This window comes from Penaeus chinensis, chromosome 21 (genome assembly GCF_019202785.1).
Source record: "Penaeus chinensis breed Huanghai No. 1 chromosome 21, ASM1920278v2, whole genome shotgun sequence".
Taxonomy (NCBI): Eukaryota; Metazoa; Arthropoda; class Malacostraca; order Decapoda; family Penaeidae; genus Penaeus; species Penaeus chinensis.
This window is the reverse complement of record NC_061839.1, coordinates 10109848-10128828: the sequence shown is the minus strand read 5'-3', so window position 1 is coordinate 10128828 and position 18981 is coordinate 10109848. Positions and strand designations below refer to the sequence as shown.

Here is an 18981-nt window from a genome sequence, read left to right as displayed (position 1 = left end):
AGATGAGTTTATGGAAACATTGGATGATTGCTTGTCAACATTATTCCAATTGGTGGATGGAGATATTCTCCAGACAGAAACACCTTCGCAGCTGCAGAATCGGCCACCGTCACTCCGCCGGGTACATGTACAGAAACCGGCTCCACAGCACCACCCATCCTTATATCCATCATTAAATAACCACCCGAGTGATCGACAGTGTAACCAACAACAACAGCAACAGCAGCATCAGGAACAACAACAGCAGCAACAACAGCAGCAGCAGCAGCAACAGCAGGGACAACAACAACAACAGCAGCAGCAACAGCAGCAGCAGCAGGAACAACAGCAGCAGCAGCAACAACAAATTTTGATAATGAATATATTACCATCACAACAACCCTACCAACCACAACAGAAACAACTTATATTAGCATTGCAACAACAACAACAGCAACACAAACAACAACCCTACCTACAACAACAACAGCAACAGGTTTTGATAATCAATATATTAGCATCACAACAACAACATCCCTACCTACAACCCCAAGACATCTCAAAATCATTAATGAATGATGTACTTAACCAGTCCGACTCATCGACAGTCAGTGATAATAATACACTTAGCCAATCCGACCCATCAGCTTTTCTTGAAGCAGCAGTTAATCGTCCCGGTTCGTCTGAGGGTCGAAACACTCACGTCCGTCCCTCTTTTAAACGGTCATCCGACTCAGAGTCCCTCTCCCCCTCTAAGAAAAAAAAGAAAAGTGATGATGACAGCGGCAGGAGAGAGAGATGTATGCCGTGCTTCCACTTACGTTGAACTATGTTTAAAATATCCGCTATGTGTGATATAATAAAGAGGAGAAATAAGACACTTATACAAGAGCACTTAAAGGAGCTCGTTTTAACTTGAACAGGCTATGTGAACTATAAGTGTCGACAATTACGTCCACATGTATGATAAAAACAAAGATTTTTATTACAGTTATTATAATAATTATATGTACATATATACACACGAGTAAATATAAATTAATAAATAATTGATCAATAAAAAAAAATGATCTATTATACCTGAAGATGATAACAGAAACAAAATACATATCTTGAAGATGACCTATAAGGAGATGACAGTTCACTTGTACAATAAATGCTGTAGATGTATCGAGATGTTTAGAAATGTTATTACATCAAAAATAGAATTATCGGAAAATATACCTTCCCATGATACTGCTATCGATTGTACTGTTGTACAGTATTAAAAAAAAATAAAAATAAAAATAAAAAACAGCTTAACCGTCGTCGAGCATCATAGGGTAAGTATTTCAACTCACCGAAAATTATGATTTCCGAGCCCTCCTACTGGTTCTCTATTTCGTGAGTCATACTCACTTGACTCTGAGAAGCCTTATGCTTCTACAGCGAAATGTAATATTCGACAAAATGAGTTTTACACTCATTTTTAAACAGCTATCCTTAAAAGAATATAAAATGATAATTATTAACTTTCATGAAAATACTTATACTTATTATTTGTTGTTGTCCCGTGACCTTGAACACGCCTAGAAAAGATGATGTTACGATTTGAAGGGGTAACTCAAATAATTTTCGCAAGCTCTCTAAAGCTTTTGTCTTTTCGTAAATAAACTAATATATAACATATGTCTGGTCATTACACTAGTGATTTAAATACTGTTATTATTATTACTATTAATGATGATGATTATAAAGTATCTATGAAGAGGATCTAAGGAGATATGAAAAGAGCAGTACTGTAGGTTATGCAGAAATCCCAAATTACAGAAAATGTAACATCACCGTAAAGTTGATGGAATATAACGAAAAATCCCTTTGTCTTGAAATCTGTAAACAAGGCAACAACTGTCAAATAGATGATAATAAACGTGTTTATGAGCAGAAATATCCATCTACGTGTAATAAAATGTAATTCAGATACCGAAGCTGAATTGGAAAAGACAAATTTTAATGATAGTTTGTGAATACTGGGAATGTGGTGTACATATCGGGCTCTACGACATGTCGAAGCGAAATCTTTATGAAACAGTTGAGCGATATTCAAGAAACACACATAAGGAGAGATTATTCATGTTAATGAATAAGAATGAAGACATAACACAAACGATTATCAGTAATAGCGTAAGATGATTAGGCACGCTAGACGTATATTACTATGAGACTATTTACATCAATACAACTTAAAATGTATCGCTCCAATGGTTGGTAAAATGATAAAAGTTAAAATTATTAAAGAATTTATTAAGAATTGTGGTAGAAGTGTAACATTACACAACGTAACATTTATGACGAAACAAAAATATGGATGACAGTATATGCAGCTTGTCATGGAAAAAATAATCAGATAAACAATGGACTTCCGCAACGTATTATTCTATTTGGTGCGCCGCTCTATGGTAGTAAAACTCAGTCGGGTACACATGTTAGTCCATCTAGTCTGTGTGGTAAAAATAGACTTTTGATTAACATGCGTATGATGCAAAGATTAATTACCATAATCGATTGTATTGCTTGCGATATGCATGATAGTGTCTATGGTAGCGAGTTATTAAAATGTAATACAAGATCTCCAGCTAATCAACCAACAAATGATGAATATACACACAAACGAATCGCTAATAATTAACAACCAAACGACCGCTTATCATATTAACGATGCTCGATACAAAATACTCGTGAAGGATTATTCATTGTGTTTACACACTAAAAAGACTCCAGGAAAAACATCGATATCTATATACGAACCAGTGTAGCACTAAGATCGTAGATCATGTAAACATACGTACAACAACTAAAAGAATGCAAGAAAACTTACTGAAGCGTTCATGTAATATATATTTGTGTGTGTGTGTGTAATAAAAATGGCAAAAATTTAAGTTTTTTATTACAGTCTCATCATAACACAAAAGAAATACAATTGGATGAACCGTTCATAAATAACAATCAAATCAGTATTTCAATTATCTGTAGACAACAGATCTGGATGTGACTCATTATGTAAGTGCGTCCGTGCGCCTTACATACTTTAAATCACCATACTGGGTAAGTTGATATTTTGAATCCTCAAATATTGGCTAACGATTGGAAGAGAGATCAACTTTAACTTTCTTTTCTCTGGTCTCTGGTCCAGGAGCTGTGTCATGAGTAGAGATGTTGACGTTGAGGCGGCCGGGAGAGAAGTGAGCCGCGTGCGAAGGCACTCGATTCTCGAATGTGGGAGGGGCTTAGGTCCAGTGCTCTCGCTCAAGTAAAATGTGTCGCAGCGTCGGGGAGATTCGACAAGTTTTGTATGTCTCAGTAAAATGTTCCCCGTGTCGGCGAGGTTTATCAACTTATTGATGGTACTTCATGCCATATATATAAAAAATAAATGACATCTAATAAAATAAAGTGGCTTTATTAGTCACAACCACAAAAAATGGGACCCGGAATCTAACATTATATACAGTGAATTTATAATGATAGTCTTATAGTAATGAGGTTTATTATATGTGGACTATATATTTGGATGTGCCGTATTATGTAAGTTCGTCTGTGCGCTTTACATACTGTGTAACTTGATGTTATAAATCTTCTTAAAGCATTGGCTATTAATTGCAAAATCAAGTTTGACTTTGTTAAATCACACCGTTCTATCGTTTTCTCTGGTCTCTGGTCCACAAGCTAGGTAAGGAGTGGAGATGTTGACTTTGTGGCGGCCGGGAGAGAAGTGAGTCTCGTGTGGAGGTACGCGATCCTCGAATGTGGGAGGGGCTTAGGTGCTTTGATCCAGTGGCCCCGCCCAAGCAAAATGTATCGCAGCGTCGGGGAGTTCCGACTAGTTTTGTGTGTGTAAAATCTTACTTAGCGTCGGGGAGATTCGACAAGTTTTGTATGTGTGGAAAATTTGACTTAGCTTCAGCGAGATTTAACATCCTACGGATACGTTTTTTATGATATATTTATAGAAAAAAATAAATTACATCAAATAAAACTAAAGTTGTTTTAATACAGTCTTATCATAATCACAAAATATTACAATTGAAATCGTTTATAAATAACAATCAAATCAAGACAAACATTCACATCGATGTCTGAAACATCCACTTGGAACAGTGTATTTAGCTCTAACATTATATAAAGTGTATATACATTGATATTTTTATTATAGTAATGAGGTTTATTTGTAGACTACAGAGCTGACTTCTGTAACTCATTATATAAGTGCGTAGAAGGGAGATCAACTTTAACTCTAAATATTCTGTTATCATCTATCATTGTTTTCGTCGCTTTATCGGTCTATTGCACTTTTGAAAAGGGAAGGGTAATCTATTATCTCTGAGAGTAACACATACGTTCGGAAATATTCTGAACATATCCGTAACCTTTGTTATAGCTTTTTAACTTTTTTAAAAGTTATAAATAAACAGAGGATCTAATATCGTTATTAATAACCATTTCTTTATGTGTATTTGTAAAAAATATCGTGTTGAACCATATATTCTCTATAGTATTGTTACGCCGACCGCCTCTCTACCTGCCACCAACACGAGGCAGGATAGGCAGACGGCGTGTTATCCACAGGGTCGTGAACACTGAACAGCTCCAAGAGGCACCGAGTACCACGCCGTCCCAAAACACCACGAGGGGAAACGCCACGGGCGAGGCAGGGCACGAAAGAAAAACTCACAATCACAGTCTTTCCTTTATTTACACCAGTTATTTACCCGTACACTTTTCTATAGGCACAATGCAGGAGGTAAACCAGCACATCACACTGCACAATACAGCTTATAACAGGGCAACACAAAGTATATCAGGCTGGAGAAGGGCACACGCGAGGTCAACACGGGAGCGGCACCAAAACTCGTCTCCGCGCCTGCTCTCGTTCCTCCCGCGCCTCAGCCACCCGCGTCCTCTTCATGTCAACACACGCCAACACGCGTTCGCACGCGCTCGCACACGTTCGCACAGAGACAAAGACCCTCTGGCGTAGCAGTATCATTAACCAGTGAGGGTAATATGGTGTTCATAAAAGGTTTGAAGCCCCCACGATTATCCTTGGCATTACAATATTATTTGAAATGTAAAGGAACATTGGGGTGTATTGTTAAGCGATTCACATTCAAGTCTCTTTATCGATTATACTGATACAGATATCCATGAATATTTCATTTTCTTTATCACACTGTACAGAGAGATCTGTAGCTTTAGCGTAAAGAACCAGTCCGTTTACTGCTTTAGTAGATTTATCTTTTATCTTCCTTCTCTATTTTGATAAGATTATTTTGCCTTTCTTTTTCCGCGATGTTTTCATTATTTTTTAGATTTTTTGATTACAGCAACTGTAAAGAAAATGGTTGCATTTTTTTTTTTTTTTTTTTTTTTTTTTTAATCTTTGGCATTACAGTATTCCTTGCGTGAGAGAAAAAGAAAAGAAAAGGCTTAACCCTGTTCTCGAACAGTATGACAGCAAGTCCATATTGTCAATATTGAGATATATCTATAAGAGTCTGTCTTTTACTCTCTTTATCGTGCTCTCGATTAACACCATCAATATTGTTGTTTTGTTGTTGCTATTTATATTAGTCTTATCTAACATGGAGAAAGATACACCAATTGCTAATAATACATAAAAAGTATATTCCCTACAGAAGTGATCATTTCTTTCTTCAGATACATTCGGACATATTCTACTTTCACTGACATAGCCAAAGCTTATTTTTTTATAAACTATAAATTTGTCGTCGACGTTCTCAATATCTTTTATCATCGCTTACCACTTACTAATATTACTGTCAACAGTGTTTTTATTGTTACTCTTACTATCGGTATTCTTATTGTTATCAAGACAAGAATTATGAGCATTAAATCAATGGTGTACGCATCTGTGTGCTTATAGTCAACACAAACTGTTTTCTCGTTGTTAGTATTATAAATGTTCTCAAAGGGTAAAAGGTAATATTCATTACAAAGGAGACATACATATTATTATTAAGAACTGTACGAAAAATCTTTGTCGACAACTATACATAGCCTATTCAAGCTGCAAAGAGCTCCATTAAGTGCTGTTATATTTTGTTCAAGTGTTTTATCATTCCTATTTCTCTTCTTTATTATATCATGTTTATCCTCTTTAATATATATTTTATCGGCATTTACACCTATATGGTTCAGCGTTGAATCACATTATACATCTTTCTGTCCTGCCGCTGTATCGTTTGGATACTTTCTTCAACTTTTAATTCTGTTAGCATAATTTTCCGCACCGACTCATTTGTTGTTTTCTCGTCGGTAGAAAAAAAGTGTTCCCAAAAGGTAAAGGATTATATTCATAACCTCTAACTTCCTTATATTTCAACACTTTACCCTCTCCCCCACCCCTCCTTGGATTTCTTCACCTCTTTACTACGTTAATTCCGTTAATGTAAGTTCGTCCGTGCGCTTTGCATACTGTGTAACTTGATGTTATGAATCTTCTTAAAGCATTGGCTATTAATTGGATAATCAAGTTTGACTTTGTTAAATCACATCGTTCTGTCGTTTTCTCTGGTCTCTGGTCCACAAGCTAGGTAAGGAGTGGAGATGTTGACTTTGTGGCGGCCGGGAGAGAAGTGAGTCTCGTGTGGAGGTACTCGATCCTCGAATGTGGGAGGGGCTTAGCAAAATGAATCCCAGCGTTGGGGAGCTACGACTAGTTTTGTGTGTGTAAAATCTTACTTAGCGTCGGGGAGATTCGACAAGTTTTGTATGTGTGTAAAATTTGACTTGGCTTCAGCGAGATTTAACATCTTACTGGTACTTTTTTTATGATATATTTATAGAAAAAATAAATTACATCAAATAAAACTAAAGTTGTTTTAATACAGTCTTATCATAATCACAAAATATTACAATTGAAATAGTTTATAAATAACAATCAAATCAAGACAAACATTTACATCGATGTCTGAAACATCCACTTGGAACAGTGTATTTAGCTCTAACATTATATAAAGTGAATATACATTGATATTTTTATTATAGTAATGAGGTTTATTGGTAGACTACAGAGCTGGCTTCTGTAACTCATTATATAAGTGCGTAAAGGGAGATCAACTTTAACTCTAAATATTCTGTCATCATCTATCATTGTTTTCGTCGCTTTATCGGTCTATTGCACTTTTGAAAAGGGAAGGGTAATCTATTATCTCTGAGAGTAACACATACGTTCGGAAATATTCTGAACATATCCGTAACCTTTGTTATAACTTTTTAACTTTTTTAAAAGTTATAAATAAACAGAGGATCTAATATCGTTATTAATAACCATTTCTTTAAGTGTATTTGTAAAAAATATCCTGTTGAACCATATATTCTCTATAGTATTGTTACGCCGACCGCCTCTCTACCTGCCACCAACACGAGGCAGGATAGGCAGACGGCGTGTTATCCACAGGGTCGTGAACACTGAACAGCTCCAAGAGGCACCGAGTACCACGCCGTCCCAAAACACCACGAGGGGAAACGCCACGGGCGAGGCAGGGCACGAAAGAAAAACTCACAATCACAGTCTTTCCTTTATTTACACCAGTTATTTACCCGTACACTTTTCTATAGGCACAATGCAGGAGGTAAACCAGCACATCACACTGCACAATACAGCTTATAACAGGGCAACACAAAGTATATCAGGCTGGAGAAGGGCACACGCGAGGTCAACACGGGAGCGGCACCAAAACTCGTCTCCGCGCCTGCTCTCGTTCCTCCCGCGCCTCAGCCACCCGCGTCCTCTTCATGTCAACACACGCCAACACGCGTTCGCACGCGCTCGCACACGTTCGCACGCGCTCGCACACGTTCACACAGAGACAAAGACCCTCTGGCGTAGCAGTATCATTAACCAGTGAGGGTAATATGGTGTTCATAAAAGGTTTGAAGCCCCCACGATTATCCTTGGCATTACAATATTATTTGAAATGTAAAGGAACATTGGGGTGTATTGTTAAGCGATTCACATTCAAGTCTCTTTATCGATTATACTGATACAGATATCCATGAATATTTATTTTTCTTTATCACACTGTACAGAGAGATCTGTAGCTTTAGCGTAAAGAACCAGTCCGTTTACTGCTTTAGTAGATTCATCTTTTATCTTCCTTCTCTATTTTGATAAGATTATTTTGCCTTTCTTTTTCCGCGATGTTTTCATTATTTTTTAGATTTTCTGATTACAGCAACTGTAAAGAAAATGGTTGCATTTTTTTTTTTTTTTTTTTTTTTTTTTTTTAAATCTTTGGCATTACAGTATTCCTTGCGTGAGAGAAAAAGAAAAGAAAAGGCTTTACCCTGTTCTCGAACAGTATGACAGCAAGTCCATATTGTCAATATTGAGATATATCTATACGAGTCTGTCTTTTACTCTCTTTATCGTGCTCTCGATTAACACCATCAATATTGTTGTTTTGTTGTTGCTATTTATATTAGTCTTATCTAACATGGAGAAAGATACACCAATTGCTAATAATACAGAAAAAGTATATTCCCTACAGAAGTGATCATTTCTTTCTTCAGATACATTCGGACATATTCTACTTTCACTGACATAGCCAAAGCTTATTTTTTTATAAACTATAAATTTGTCGTCGACGTTCTCCATATCTATTATCATCGCTTACCACTTACTAATATTACTGTCAACAGTGTTTTTATTGTTACTCTTACTATCGGTATTCTTATTGTTATCAAGACAAGAATTATGAGCATTAAATCAATGGTGTACGCATCTGTGTGCTTATAGTCAACACAAACTGTTTTCTCGTTGTTAGTATTATAAATGTTCTCAAAGGGTAAAAGGTAATATTCATTACAAAGGAGACATACATATTATTATTAAGAACTGTACGAAAAATCTTTGTCGACAACTATACATAGCCTATTCAAGCTGCAAAGAGCTCCATTAAGTGCTGTTATATTTTGTTCAAGTGTTTTATCATTCCTATTTCTCTTCTTTATTATATCATGTTTATCCTCTTTAATATATATTTTATCGGCATTTACACCTATATGGTTCAGCGTTGAATCACATTATACATCTTTCTGTCCTGCCGCTGTATCGTTTGGATACTTTCTTCAACTTTTAATTCTGTTAGCATAATTTTCCGCACCGACTCATTTGTTGTTTTCTCGTCGGTAGAAAAAAAGTGTTCCCAAAAGGTAAAGGATTATATTCATAACCTCTAACTTCCTTATATTTCAACACTTTACCCTCTCCCCCACCCCTCCTTGGATTTCTTCACCTCTTTACTACGTTAATTCCGTTAATGTAAGTTCGTCCGTGCGCTTTGCATACTGTGTAACTTGATGTTATGAATCTTCTTAAAGCATTGGCTATTAATTGGATAATCAAGTTTGACTTTGTTAAATCACATCGTTCTGTCGTTTTCTCTGGTCTCTGGTCCACAAGCTAGGTAAGGAGTGGAGATGTTGACTTTGTGGCGGCCGGGAGAGAAGTGAGTCTCGTGTGGAGGTACTCGATCCTCGAATGTGGGAGGGGCTTAGCAAAATGAATCCCAGCGTTGGGGAGCTACGACTAGTTTTGTGTGTGTAAAATCTTACTTAGCGTCGGGGAGATTCGACAAGTTTTGTATGTGTGTAAAATTTGACTTGGCTTCAGCGAGATTTAACATCTTACTGGTACTTTTTTTATGATATATTTATAGAAAAAATAAATTACATCAAATAAACTAAAGTTGTTTTAATACAGTCTTATCATAATCACAAAATATTACAATTGAAATAGTTTATAAATAACAATCAAATCAAGACAAACATTTACATCGATGTCTGAAACATCCACTTGGAACAGTGTATTTAGCTCTAACATTATATAGAGTGAATATACATTGATATTTTTATTATAGTAATGAGGTTTATTGGTAGACTACAGAGCTGGCTTCTGTAACTCATTATATAAGTGCGTAAAGGGAGATCAACTTTAACTCTAAATATTCTGTCATCATCTATCATTGTTTTCGTCGCTTTATCGGTCTATTGCACTTTTGAAAAGGGAAGGGTAATCTATTATCTCTGAGAGTAACACATACGTTCGGAAATATTCTGAACATATCCGTAACCTTTGTTATAACTTTTTAACTTTTTTAAAAGTTATAAATAAACAGAGGATCTAATATCGTTATTAATAACCATTTCTTTAAGTGTATTTGTAAAAAATATCCTGTTGAACCATATATTCTCTATAGTATTGTTACGCCGACCGCCTCTCTACCTGCCACCAACACGAGGCAGGATAGGCAGACGGCGTGTTATCCACAGGGTCGTGAACACTGAACAGCTCCAAGAGGCACCGAGTACCACGCCGTCCCAAAACACCACGAGGGGAAACGCCACGGGCGAGGCAGGGCACGAAAGAAAAACTCACAATCACAGTCTTTCCTTTATTTACACCAGTTATTTACCCGTACACTTTTCTATAGGCACAATGCAGGAGGTAAACCAGCACATCACACTGCACAATACAGCTTATAACAGGGCAACACAAAGTATATCAGGCTGGAGAAGGGCACACGCGAGGTCAACACGGGAGCGGCACCAAAACTCGTCTCCGCGCCTGCTCTCGTTCCTCCCGCGCCTCAGCCACCCGCGTCCTCTTCATGTCAACACACGCCAACACGCGTTCGTACGCGCTCGCACACGTTCGCCCGCGCTCGCACACGTTTGCACGCGCTCGCACACGTTCGCACAGAGACAAAGACCCTCTGGCGTAGCAGTATCATTAACCAGTGAGGGTAATATGGTGTTCATAAAAGGTTTGAAGCCCCCACGATTATCCTTGGCATTACAATATTATTTGAAATGTAAAGGAACATTGTGGTGTATTGTTAAGCGATTCACATTCAAGTCTCTTTATCGATTATACTGATACAGATATCCATGAATATTTATTTTTCTTTATCACACTGTACAGAGAGATCTGTAGCTTTAGCGTAAAGAACCAGTCCGTTTACTGCTTTGGTAGATTCATCTTTTATCTTCCTTCTCTATTTTGATAAGATTATTTTGCCTTTCTTTTTCCGCGATGTTTTCATTATTTTTTAGATTTTCTGATTACAGCAACTGTAAAGAAAATGGTTGCATTTTTTTTTTTTTTTTTTTTTTTTTTTTTTTTTTAATCTTTGGCATTACAGTATTCCTTGCGTGAGAGAAAAAGAAAAGAAAAGGCTTTACCCTGTTCTCGAACAGTATGACAGCAAGTCCATATTGTCAATATTGAGATATATCTATACGAGTCTGTCTTTTACTCTCTTTATCGTGCTCTCGATTAACACCATCAATATTGTTGTTTTGTTGTTCCTATTTATATTAGTCTTATCTTACATGGAGAAATATACACCAATTGCTAATAATACAGAAAAAGTATATTCCCTACAGAAGTGATCATTTCTTTCTTCAGATACATTCGGACATATTCTACTTTCACTGACATAGCCAAAGCTTATTTTTTTATAAACTATAAATTTGTCGTCGACGTTCTCCATATCTATTATCATCGCTTACCACTTACTAATATTACTGTCAACAGTGTTTTTATTATTACTCTTACTATCGGTATTCTTATTGTTATCAAGACAAGAATTATGAGCATTAAATCAATGGTGTACGCATCTGTGTGCTTATAGTCAACACAAACTGTTTTCTCGTTGTTAGTATTATAAATGTTCTCAAAGGGTAAAAGGTAATATTCATTACAAAGGAGACATACATATTATTATTAAGAACTGTACGAAAAATCTTTGTCGACAACTATACATAGCCTATTCAAGCTGCAATGAGCTCCATTAAGTGCTGTTATCTTTTGTTTAAATTTTTTTTATCATTCCTATTTCTCTTCTTTATTATGTCATGTTTCTCCTCTTTATTATATACTTTATCGGCATTTACACCTATATGGTTTAGTGTTGAATCACATTATACATCTTTCTGTCCTGCCGCTGTATCGTTTGGATACTTTCTTCAACTTGTAATTCTGTTAGCATAATTTTCCGCACCGACTCATTTGTTGTTTTCTCGTCGGTAGAAAAAAAGTGTTCCCAAAAGGTAAAGGATTATATTCAGTACAATGGAGACATATTACAGTTTCCTTACTAGCATGATATCGAGATAACATTTGAGGATGGTAATAGTGACGATGGTGAGGGTAATAGTGATGATGATGGTGGTGACGGTGCTAGTAATGTTTCAAGCGTTTCTCTTGAAAATAAAAAAATCTTAGTAAGCTTTCCTAATTCTTTATCTTCCAATCTACTCTTCATTTTCATTATTTAGAAATAAACTTTACCGAACTGTTGATTACCTCGCTTTTTATCTTTAAAAACTTATTCACCTCGACGTGTTACAAAAGCTCGCTACGAATGTGTGTGGGTATGAAGAGTTTTGAGGGTGCAGGAAATGACTCATGCATGAGGCATTTCCGCTCTAGCACACCACTTGTGGCACGTATGTAACGAAGCATATGTGGGCTCAGACTGTGAGATGGAAGAGTAATTCTGGTTACTGGGGGGAAGAAGAAAACTCATGTTTAATTAGAGGCACTAAGTTATAGGAGAGGAATAAAACTTGTTTAATCAGCACCAATATACAAAGGAGGGAGAAAACTTTGATTACGGGCATTAAGTTTTTTGATGGTATTAAGTTTTGTAAGGGTACTGCGCAGTAATTAGATGGTCTAGGTTGTTTCGTAATGTTATTAATTGTTGATGGTATGAAGGTAACCGTTTAACTAAAGAATCTATTGCTGAATTTGATATTATATAGAGTAAGAATAATAGTTTGTATATGTGAGAAATGTTATTTAGCGAGCGTTAGGGAGATCAGGTTTTTTTTTTTTTTTTTTTTGTCTTCCGACGCTAAATTGTTTTGTACACCACGTTTTTCTCTCGTTATCTACACAAGTATTTATATTCAGAGTTCCTCAGCACTATATATATATATATATATATTTTTTTTTTTTTTTTTTTTTTTGCGTGTCGAATCTTATTTGCTTTTCAAAAGCTACAAACTGTGAAATTTTTCAATGAAAAAAAAATTCTTCAATACACCTACTTTGAAAGAACGAGCGAGCGAGCGAGAAAAGTTACCTAGAGTTGGGGAGAAAACGAAAGTTTGTGTGTGCCTGAAATGTTGCCTGAGATCGGGGGGAGTAAGTAAAAATGAACAGTTATTAAGACTTTTCTCCTGCCTTTTCCTCAATCCCTTGCTCGTTGTTGTTCTTGTTGTCCTACTTACAATTGTGTATCGTTCTTTTGTACTATTATCAGTGAGCAACAATGGAAGACCAATTAAAGAAAGCCATAAGTGGTAAGTAAAGTACCATATGTGTGTGTTTGTGATCCGGACTTTTTACATGTGTGTGAAATGTATGTATATAATGTATAAATGTACAAAGTGCCCTATTACTTTTAAGAATATTATTCAGATATTTACACTATACTAAGCTTTATATCTTTTTAATGGTGATTACGAGTGAATAGAAGAAGCAACGCCCTTTTGGTGTTTTTTTTTTTTTTTTTTTTTTTTTTTTTTTGTATTCCGACGCTAAATTGTTTCGTACACCACGTTTTTCTCTCGTTATCTACACAAGTATTATTATTCAGAGTTCCTCAGCACTATATGTATGTATTTTTTTTTTTTTATATATATTAACTTGGGTTAAATTGGGGTTTGGTGTATTTTTTCGTGCTAATATTCTGTCTAAAAATACTTATGGAGTTGGGACGCCAACTTAGGGGTAAATGTCCGTGAGTTATTTTTTTTTTACATCTGGTGTTGATTTCCACGTGCATCACCCTCGCTGTGATTAAATTGGTGATGTACGCAACTATCAACATTTCTCATGACTGAATTATTTGTAGACCTCCCTAATGAGTGCAACTTGTTCAATAAATAACATACCGTCATAGAACTTTCACGCCCCGCTACAGTATGAATAATAATTTGTATACGTGAAAAATGTTACTTAGCAAGCGTTAGGATTTTTTTTTTCTTTTTTTTTTTCTTTTTTTTTTTTGCGTGTGGAATGTTACTTTATTTCCAAAGGCTACACACTGTGAAATTTTCAATGAAAAAGTGTTTTCTTCAATACACCTACTTTGAAAGAGAGAGGGAGCAAGCGAGCGAGAAATGTTACCTAGAGTTGGGGAGAAGACGAAAGTTTGTGTGTGTATGAAATGTTGCCTGAGATCGGGGGGAGTAAGTAAAAATGAACAATTATGACTTTATCCTGCCTTTTCCTCAATCCCTTGCTCGTTGTTGTTGTTGTCCTACTTACAACTGTGTATCGTTCTTTTGTACTATTATTAGTGACCAAGAATGGAAGATCAATCAAAAAAAGCCAGAAGTGGTAAGTAAAGTATCATATGTGTGTGTGCATGTGATCCGGACAACTTTTAACTGCGTGCCATTCGACAGCATTTTACATGTGTCTGAAATGTATGCATATAATGTATAAATGTATAAAGTGTCTAATCACTTTTAAGATTATTCAGATATTTTCCATATTAACGTACTCTGTGTACAAGTGTATACTGAGCTTTATGTCGGGACATATACATGAATTATCTCATGGCCTCAGGAACGCTGATCAAATAGTAAAAGTTAGGGAAAAGGTTTTACAGTTACTAAGGCGAGCTTGAAGCATGACGCAATTTTTATGGCGCCACCCAACGTCTCTAATGCGCCTGTGCAGAGCATAATGTCAGGGATTAGATTTGTAATTAATTCTTATTAGGCCGTTAGTTAAGATTATAAATAGAAAGAGGTCATGTACTATTAAATAATTACTATTAATAAAGATATTGCAGAGTAACATCACAAACATGCTAAATAACTCTGAAAACAATTACTACGTTGGTACTTTTCACTCGGTAAATACTGTTTGAATGCATTCCGCTTGACTTCATATTCACACATTCCCTCCGATGGTTTTACATTAAACGTAAATAACGGCTTTGAATGCGCATTACAGATTTTCGTATGGAAACAGCTAATCCAAATATTTAGACGAATGAACAGCATTTATTCACAAAAAGTATAACGGATATTTTCTCTAATGATTGGAAACGGACATAGCTGACAAATGCTGTTGCCATGAAAAGAACTCGTTCTCTCCAGCCTCTGAAAAGTTGATATTCACTGGACAAAACAAGAATATGGAAGACGAGACACGATTATTACTGTATTACAATCAAGGCAGATATAAGAAACATATGCATGTTGGTTAGAATGAATGAGCTTTGTTCTTTAACATTAGGGGTTGGATAGGCGTTAGCGAAGAGGCTTACAATGTACTATATCTGGAAATTTACTTTAATAATTCTAATTCTACTACATCTTTTATTTGGCTTCAATATTAATTTTGCTACCTTATTACTTTGTATGTGTGGGTGTGTGTGCAGGCGTGTATGTGATTTGTTTTAAAATACTAGTTTTTTTTTTTCTTTTTCTTTTTTTTTTAAACATAAATCGACATCTATGTAATGTACATACCCTTTCTCTACACGTTTTTAAAAGTTACCCCTACTATGTTCACATGTTCTATATTATTAGCGTAAGAAAGATTCTGTATGAGTGTTTCAAGGACAACTTTTAGAAATGTGTATGTGTTTGCGTATTATATAAAAATGTATAAGTATATACTTTTTTCTTTCAGACACAATACATATGATGGAGAATCTATCTCTGGTACCAATACCAGAACAAATTCCAACACCGATAACTAATAAAGAAGATATATATAGAGATCAAAGCCAGTCCTCTCAAGATGCGCCTATCACTGAATTGTCACACCTAGTAAATTCAGCATTAGATTCATTAGTTAAACGGTCACCTTCATTATCATCAGTTGATAACATAACAGAACAACCCAGACCACCACCACCATCAACAGAATCATCAGCACAAGATGAGTTTATGGAAACATTGGATGATTGCTTGTCAACATTATTCCAATTGGTGAATGGAGATATTCTCCAGACAGAAACACCTTCGCAGCTGCAGAATCGGCCACCGTCACCCCATCGGGTACATGTACAGATACCGGCTCCACAGCACCACCCATCCTTATATCCATCATTAAATAACCACCCGAGTGATCGGCAGTGTAACCAACAACAACAGCAACAGCAGCATCAGGAACAACAACAACAACAGCAGGAACAACAGCAGCAGGAGCAACAACAGCAGCAACAGCAGCAGCAGCAGCAACAGCAGGGACAACAACAACAACAGCAGCAGCAACAGCAGCAGCAGGAACAACAGCAGCAGCAGCAACAGCAGCAGCAACAACAAATTTTGATAATGAATATATTACCATCACAACAACCCTACCAACCACAACAGCAACAACTTATATTAGCATTGCAACAACAACAACAGCAACACAAACAACAACCCTACCTACAACAACAACAGCAACAGGTTTTGATAATCAATATATTAGCATCACAACAACAACATCCCTATCTACAACCCCAAGACATCTCAAGATCATTAATGAATGATGTACTTAACCAGTCCGACTCATCGACAGTCAGTGATAATAATACACTTAGCCAATCCGACCCATCAGCTTTTCTTCAAGCAGCAGTTAATCGTCCCGGTTCGTCTGAGGGTCGACACACTCACGTCCGTCCCTCTTTTAAACGGTCATCCGACTCAGAGTCCCTCTCCCCCTCCAAGAAAAAAAAGAAATGTGATGATGATGGTAGTGGTGGTACGGGTGGTGGTGTTGGTAATAATTATGTTGATGGTGATGGGGAATTTTTTACAACTTGTGACGACGATAAGCACACAAATGAGCCGTTGCGGAAATTATGCAAACGGTATTACAGGCTGAAGAAGAAAGTAGTCAAACGATACAGCGGCAGGAGAGAGAGATGTATGCCGTGCTTCCACTTACGTTGAACTATGTTTAAAATATCCGCCATGTGTGATATAATAAAGAGGAGAAATAGAACACTTATACAAGAGCACTTAAAGGAGCTCGTTTTAATTTGAACTGGCTATGTGAACTATAAGTGTCGACAATTACGTCCACATGTATGATAAAAACTAAGATTTTTATTACAGTTATAATAATTATATGTACATATATACACACGAGTAAATATAAATTAATAAATAATTGATCAATAATTCTTGTTTTATCTATTATACCTGAAGATGATAACAGAAACAAAATACATCGTCGAGCATCATAGGGTAATTATTTCAACTCACCGAAAATTATGATTTCCGAGCCCTCCTACTGGTTCCCTATTTCGTGAGTCATACTCACTAGACTCTGAGAAGCCTTATGCTTCTACAGCGAAATGTAATATTCGACAAAATGAGTTTTACACTCATTTAGAAACAGCTAGCCTTAAAAGAATATAAAATAATAATTATTAACTTTCTTTCATGAAAATACTTATACTTATTATTTGTTGTTGTCCCGTGACCTTGAACAGGCCTAGAAAAGATGAAGTTACGATTTGAAGGGGTAACTCAAGTAATTTTCGCAAGCTCTGTAAAGCTTTTGTCTTTTCGTGAATAAACTAATATATAACATATGTCTGGTCATTACACTAGTGATTTAAATACTGCTATTATTATTACTATTAATGATGATGATTATAAAGTTGATAGTATCGATGAAGAGGAGCTAAGGAGATATGAAAAGAGCAGTACTGTAGGTTATGCAGAAATCCCAAATTACAGAAAATGTAACATCACCGTAAAGTTGATTGAATATAACGAAAAATCCCTTTGTCTTGAAATCTGTAAACAAGACAAAAACTGTTCAATAGATGATAATAAACGTGTTTATGAGCAGAAACATCCATCTACGTGTAATAAAATCTAATTCAGATACCGAAGCTGAATTGGAGAAGACAAATTTTAGTGATAGTTTGTGAATACTGGGAATGTGGTGTACATATCGGGCTCTATGACATGTCGAAGCGAAATCTTTATGAAACAGTTGAGCGATATTCCAGAAACACACATAAGGAAAGATTATTCATGTTAATGAATAAGAATGAAGACAACACAAACGCTTATCAGTAATAGCGTAAGATGATTAGGCCACGCTAGATGTATATTACTATGATACTATTTACATCAATACAACTTAAAATATATCGCTCCAGTGGTTTGTAAAATGATAAAAGATAAAATTATTAAAGAATTTATTAAGAATTGTGGTAGAAGTGTAACATTACACAACGTAACATTTATGACGAAACAAAAATATGGATGACAGTATATGCAGCTTGTCTCGGAAAAAATAATGAGATAAAAAATGGACTTCCGCAACGTATTATCCTCTTCGCTACGCCGCTCTATGGTAGTACACATGTTAGTCTATCTAACATGCGTATGATGCAAAGATTAATTACCATAATCGATTGTATTGCTTGCGATATGCATGATAGTGTCTATGGTAGCGAGTTACTAAAATGTAATACAAGATCTCCAGCTAATCAACCAGCAAATGATGAATATACACACATACGAATCGCTAATAATTAACAACCAAACGACCGCTTATCATATTAACGGTGTTCGATACAAAATACTCGTGAAGGATTATTCATTATGTTTACACACTAAAAAGACTCCAGGAAACACATCGATATCTATATACGAATCAGTGTAGCACTAACATCGTAGATGATGTAAATATACGTACAACAATGAAGATAATGCAAGAACACTTACTGAAGCGTTCATGTAATATATATATATATATATATATATATATATATATATGTGTGTGTGTGTGTGTGTGTGTGTGTGTGTGTGTAATAAAAATGGAAAAAAATAAAGTTGTTTTATTACAGTCTCCTCATAACACAAAAGAAATACAATTGAAGAGCGTTCATAAATAACAATCAAATCAGTACTTCAATTATCTGTAGACTACAGATCTCGATGTGACTTATT

The 18981-nt window shown here is 35.8% G+C and overlaps 1 protein-coding gene across 3 annotated transcripts; it reads left to right on the top strand.

Annotated features, from left to right (window-relative positions):
- Nucleotides 1-6814: 6814 nt before the first annotated feature.
- LOC125036733 (putative uncharacterized protein DDB_G0274435) lies at nt 6815-17224 on the top strand. 3 transcript variants are annotated; one of them, XM_047629582.1, is made up of 3 exons: nt 6815-9195; nt 12097-13356; nt 15707-17224. In XM_047629582.1, exons 2-3 carry the CDS (start codon nt 13326-13328, stop codon nt 16957-16959), a joined length of 1284 nt encoding a protein of 427 aa, XP_047485538.1. In that variant the 5' UTR covers nt 6815-9195; nt 12097-13325; the 3' UTR covers nt 16960-17224. The 3 variants fall into 3 exon arrangements, with proteins under 3 accessions (XP_047485538.1, XP_047485537.1, XP_047485536.1); XM_047629581.1 differs by lacking the exon at nt 12097-13356 and having other exon boundaries at nt 6815-10787; nt 15707-17222; XM_047629580.1 differs by lacking the exon at nt 12097-13356 and having other exon boundaries at nt 6815-10808; nt 15707-17222.
- The last annotated feature ends 1757 nt before the right edge of the window (nt 17225-18981 follow it).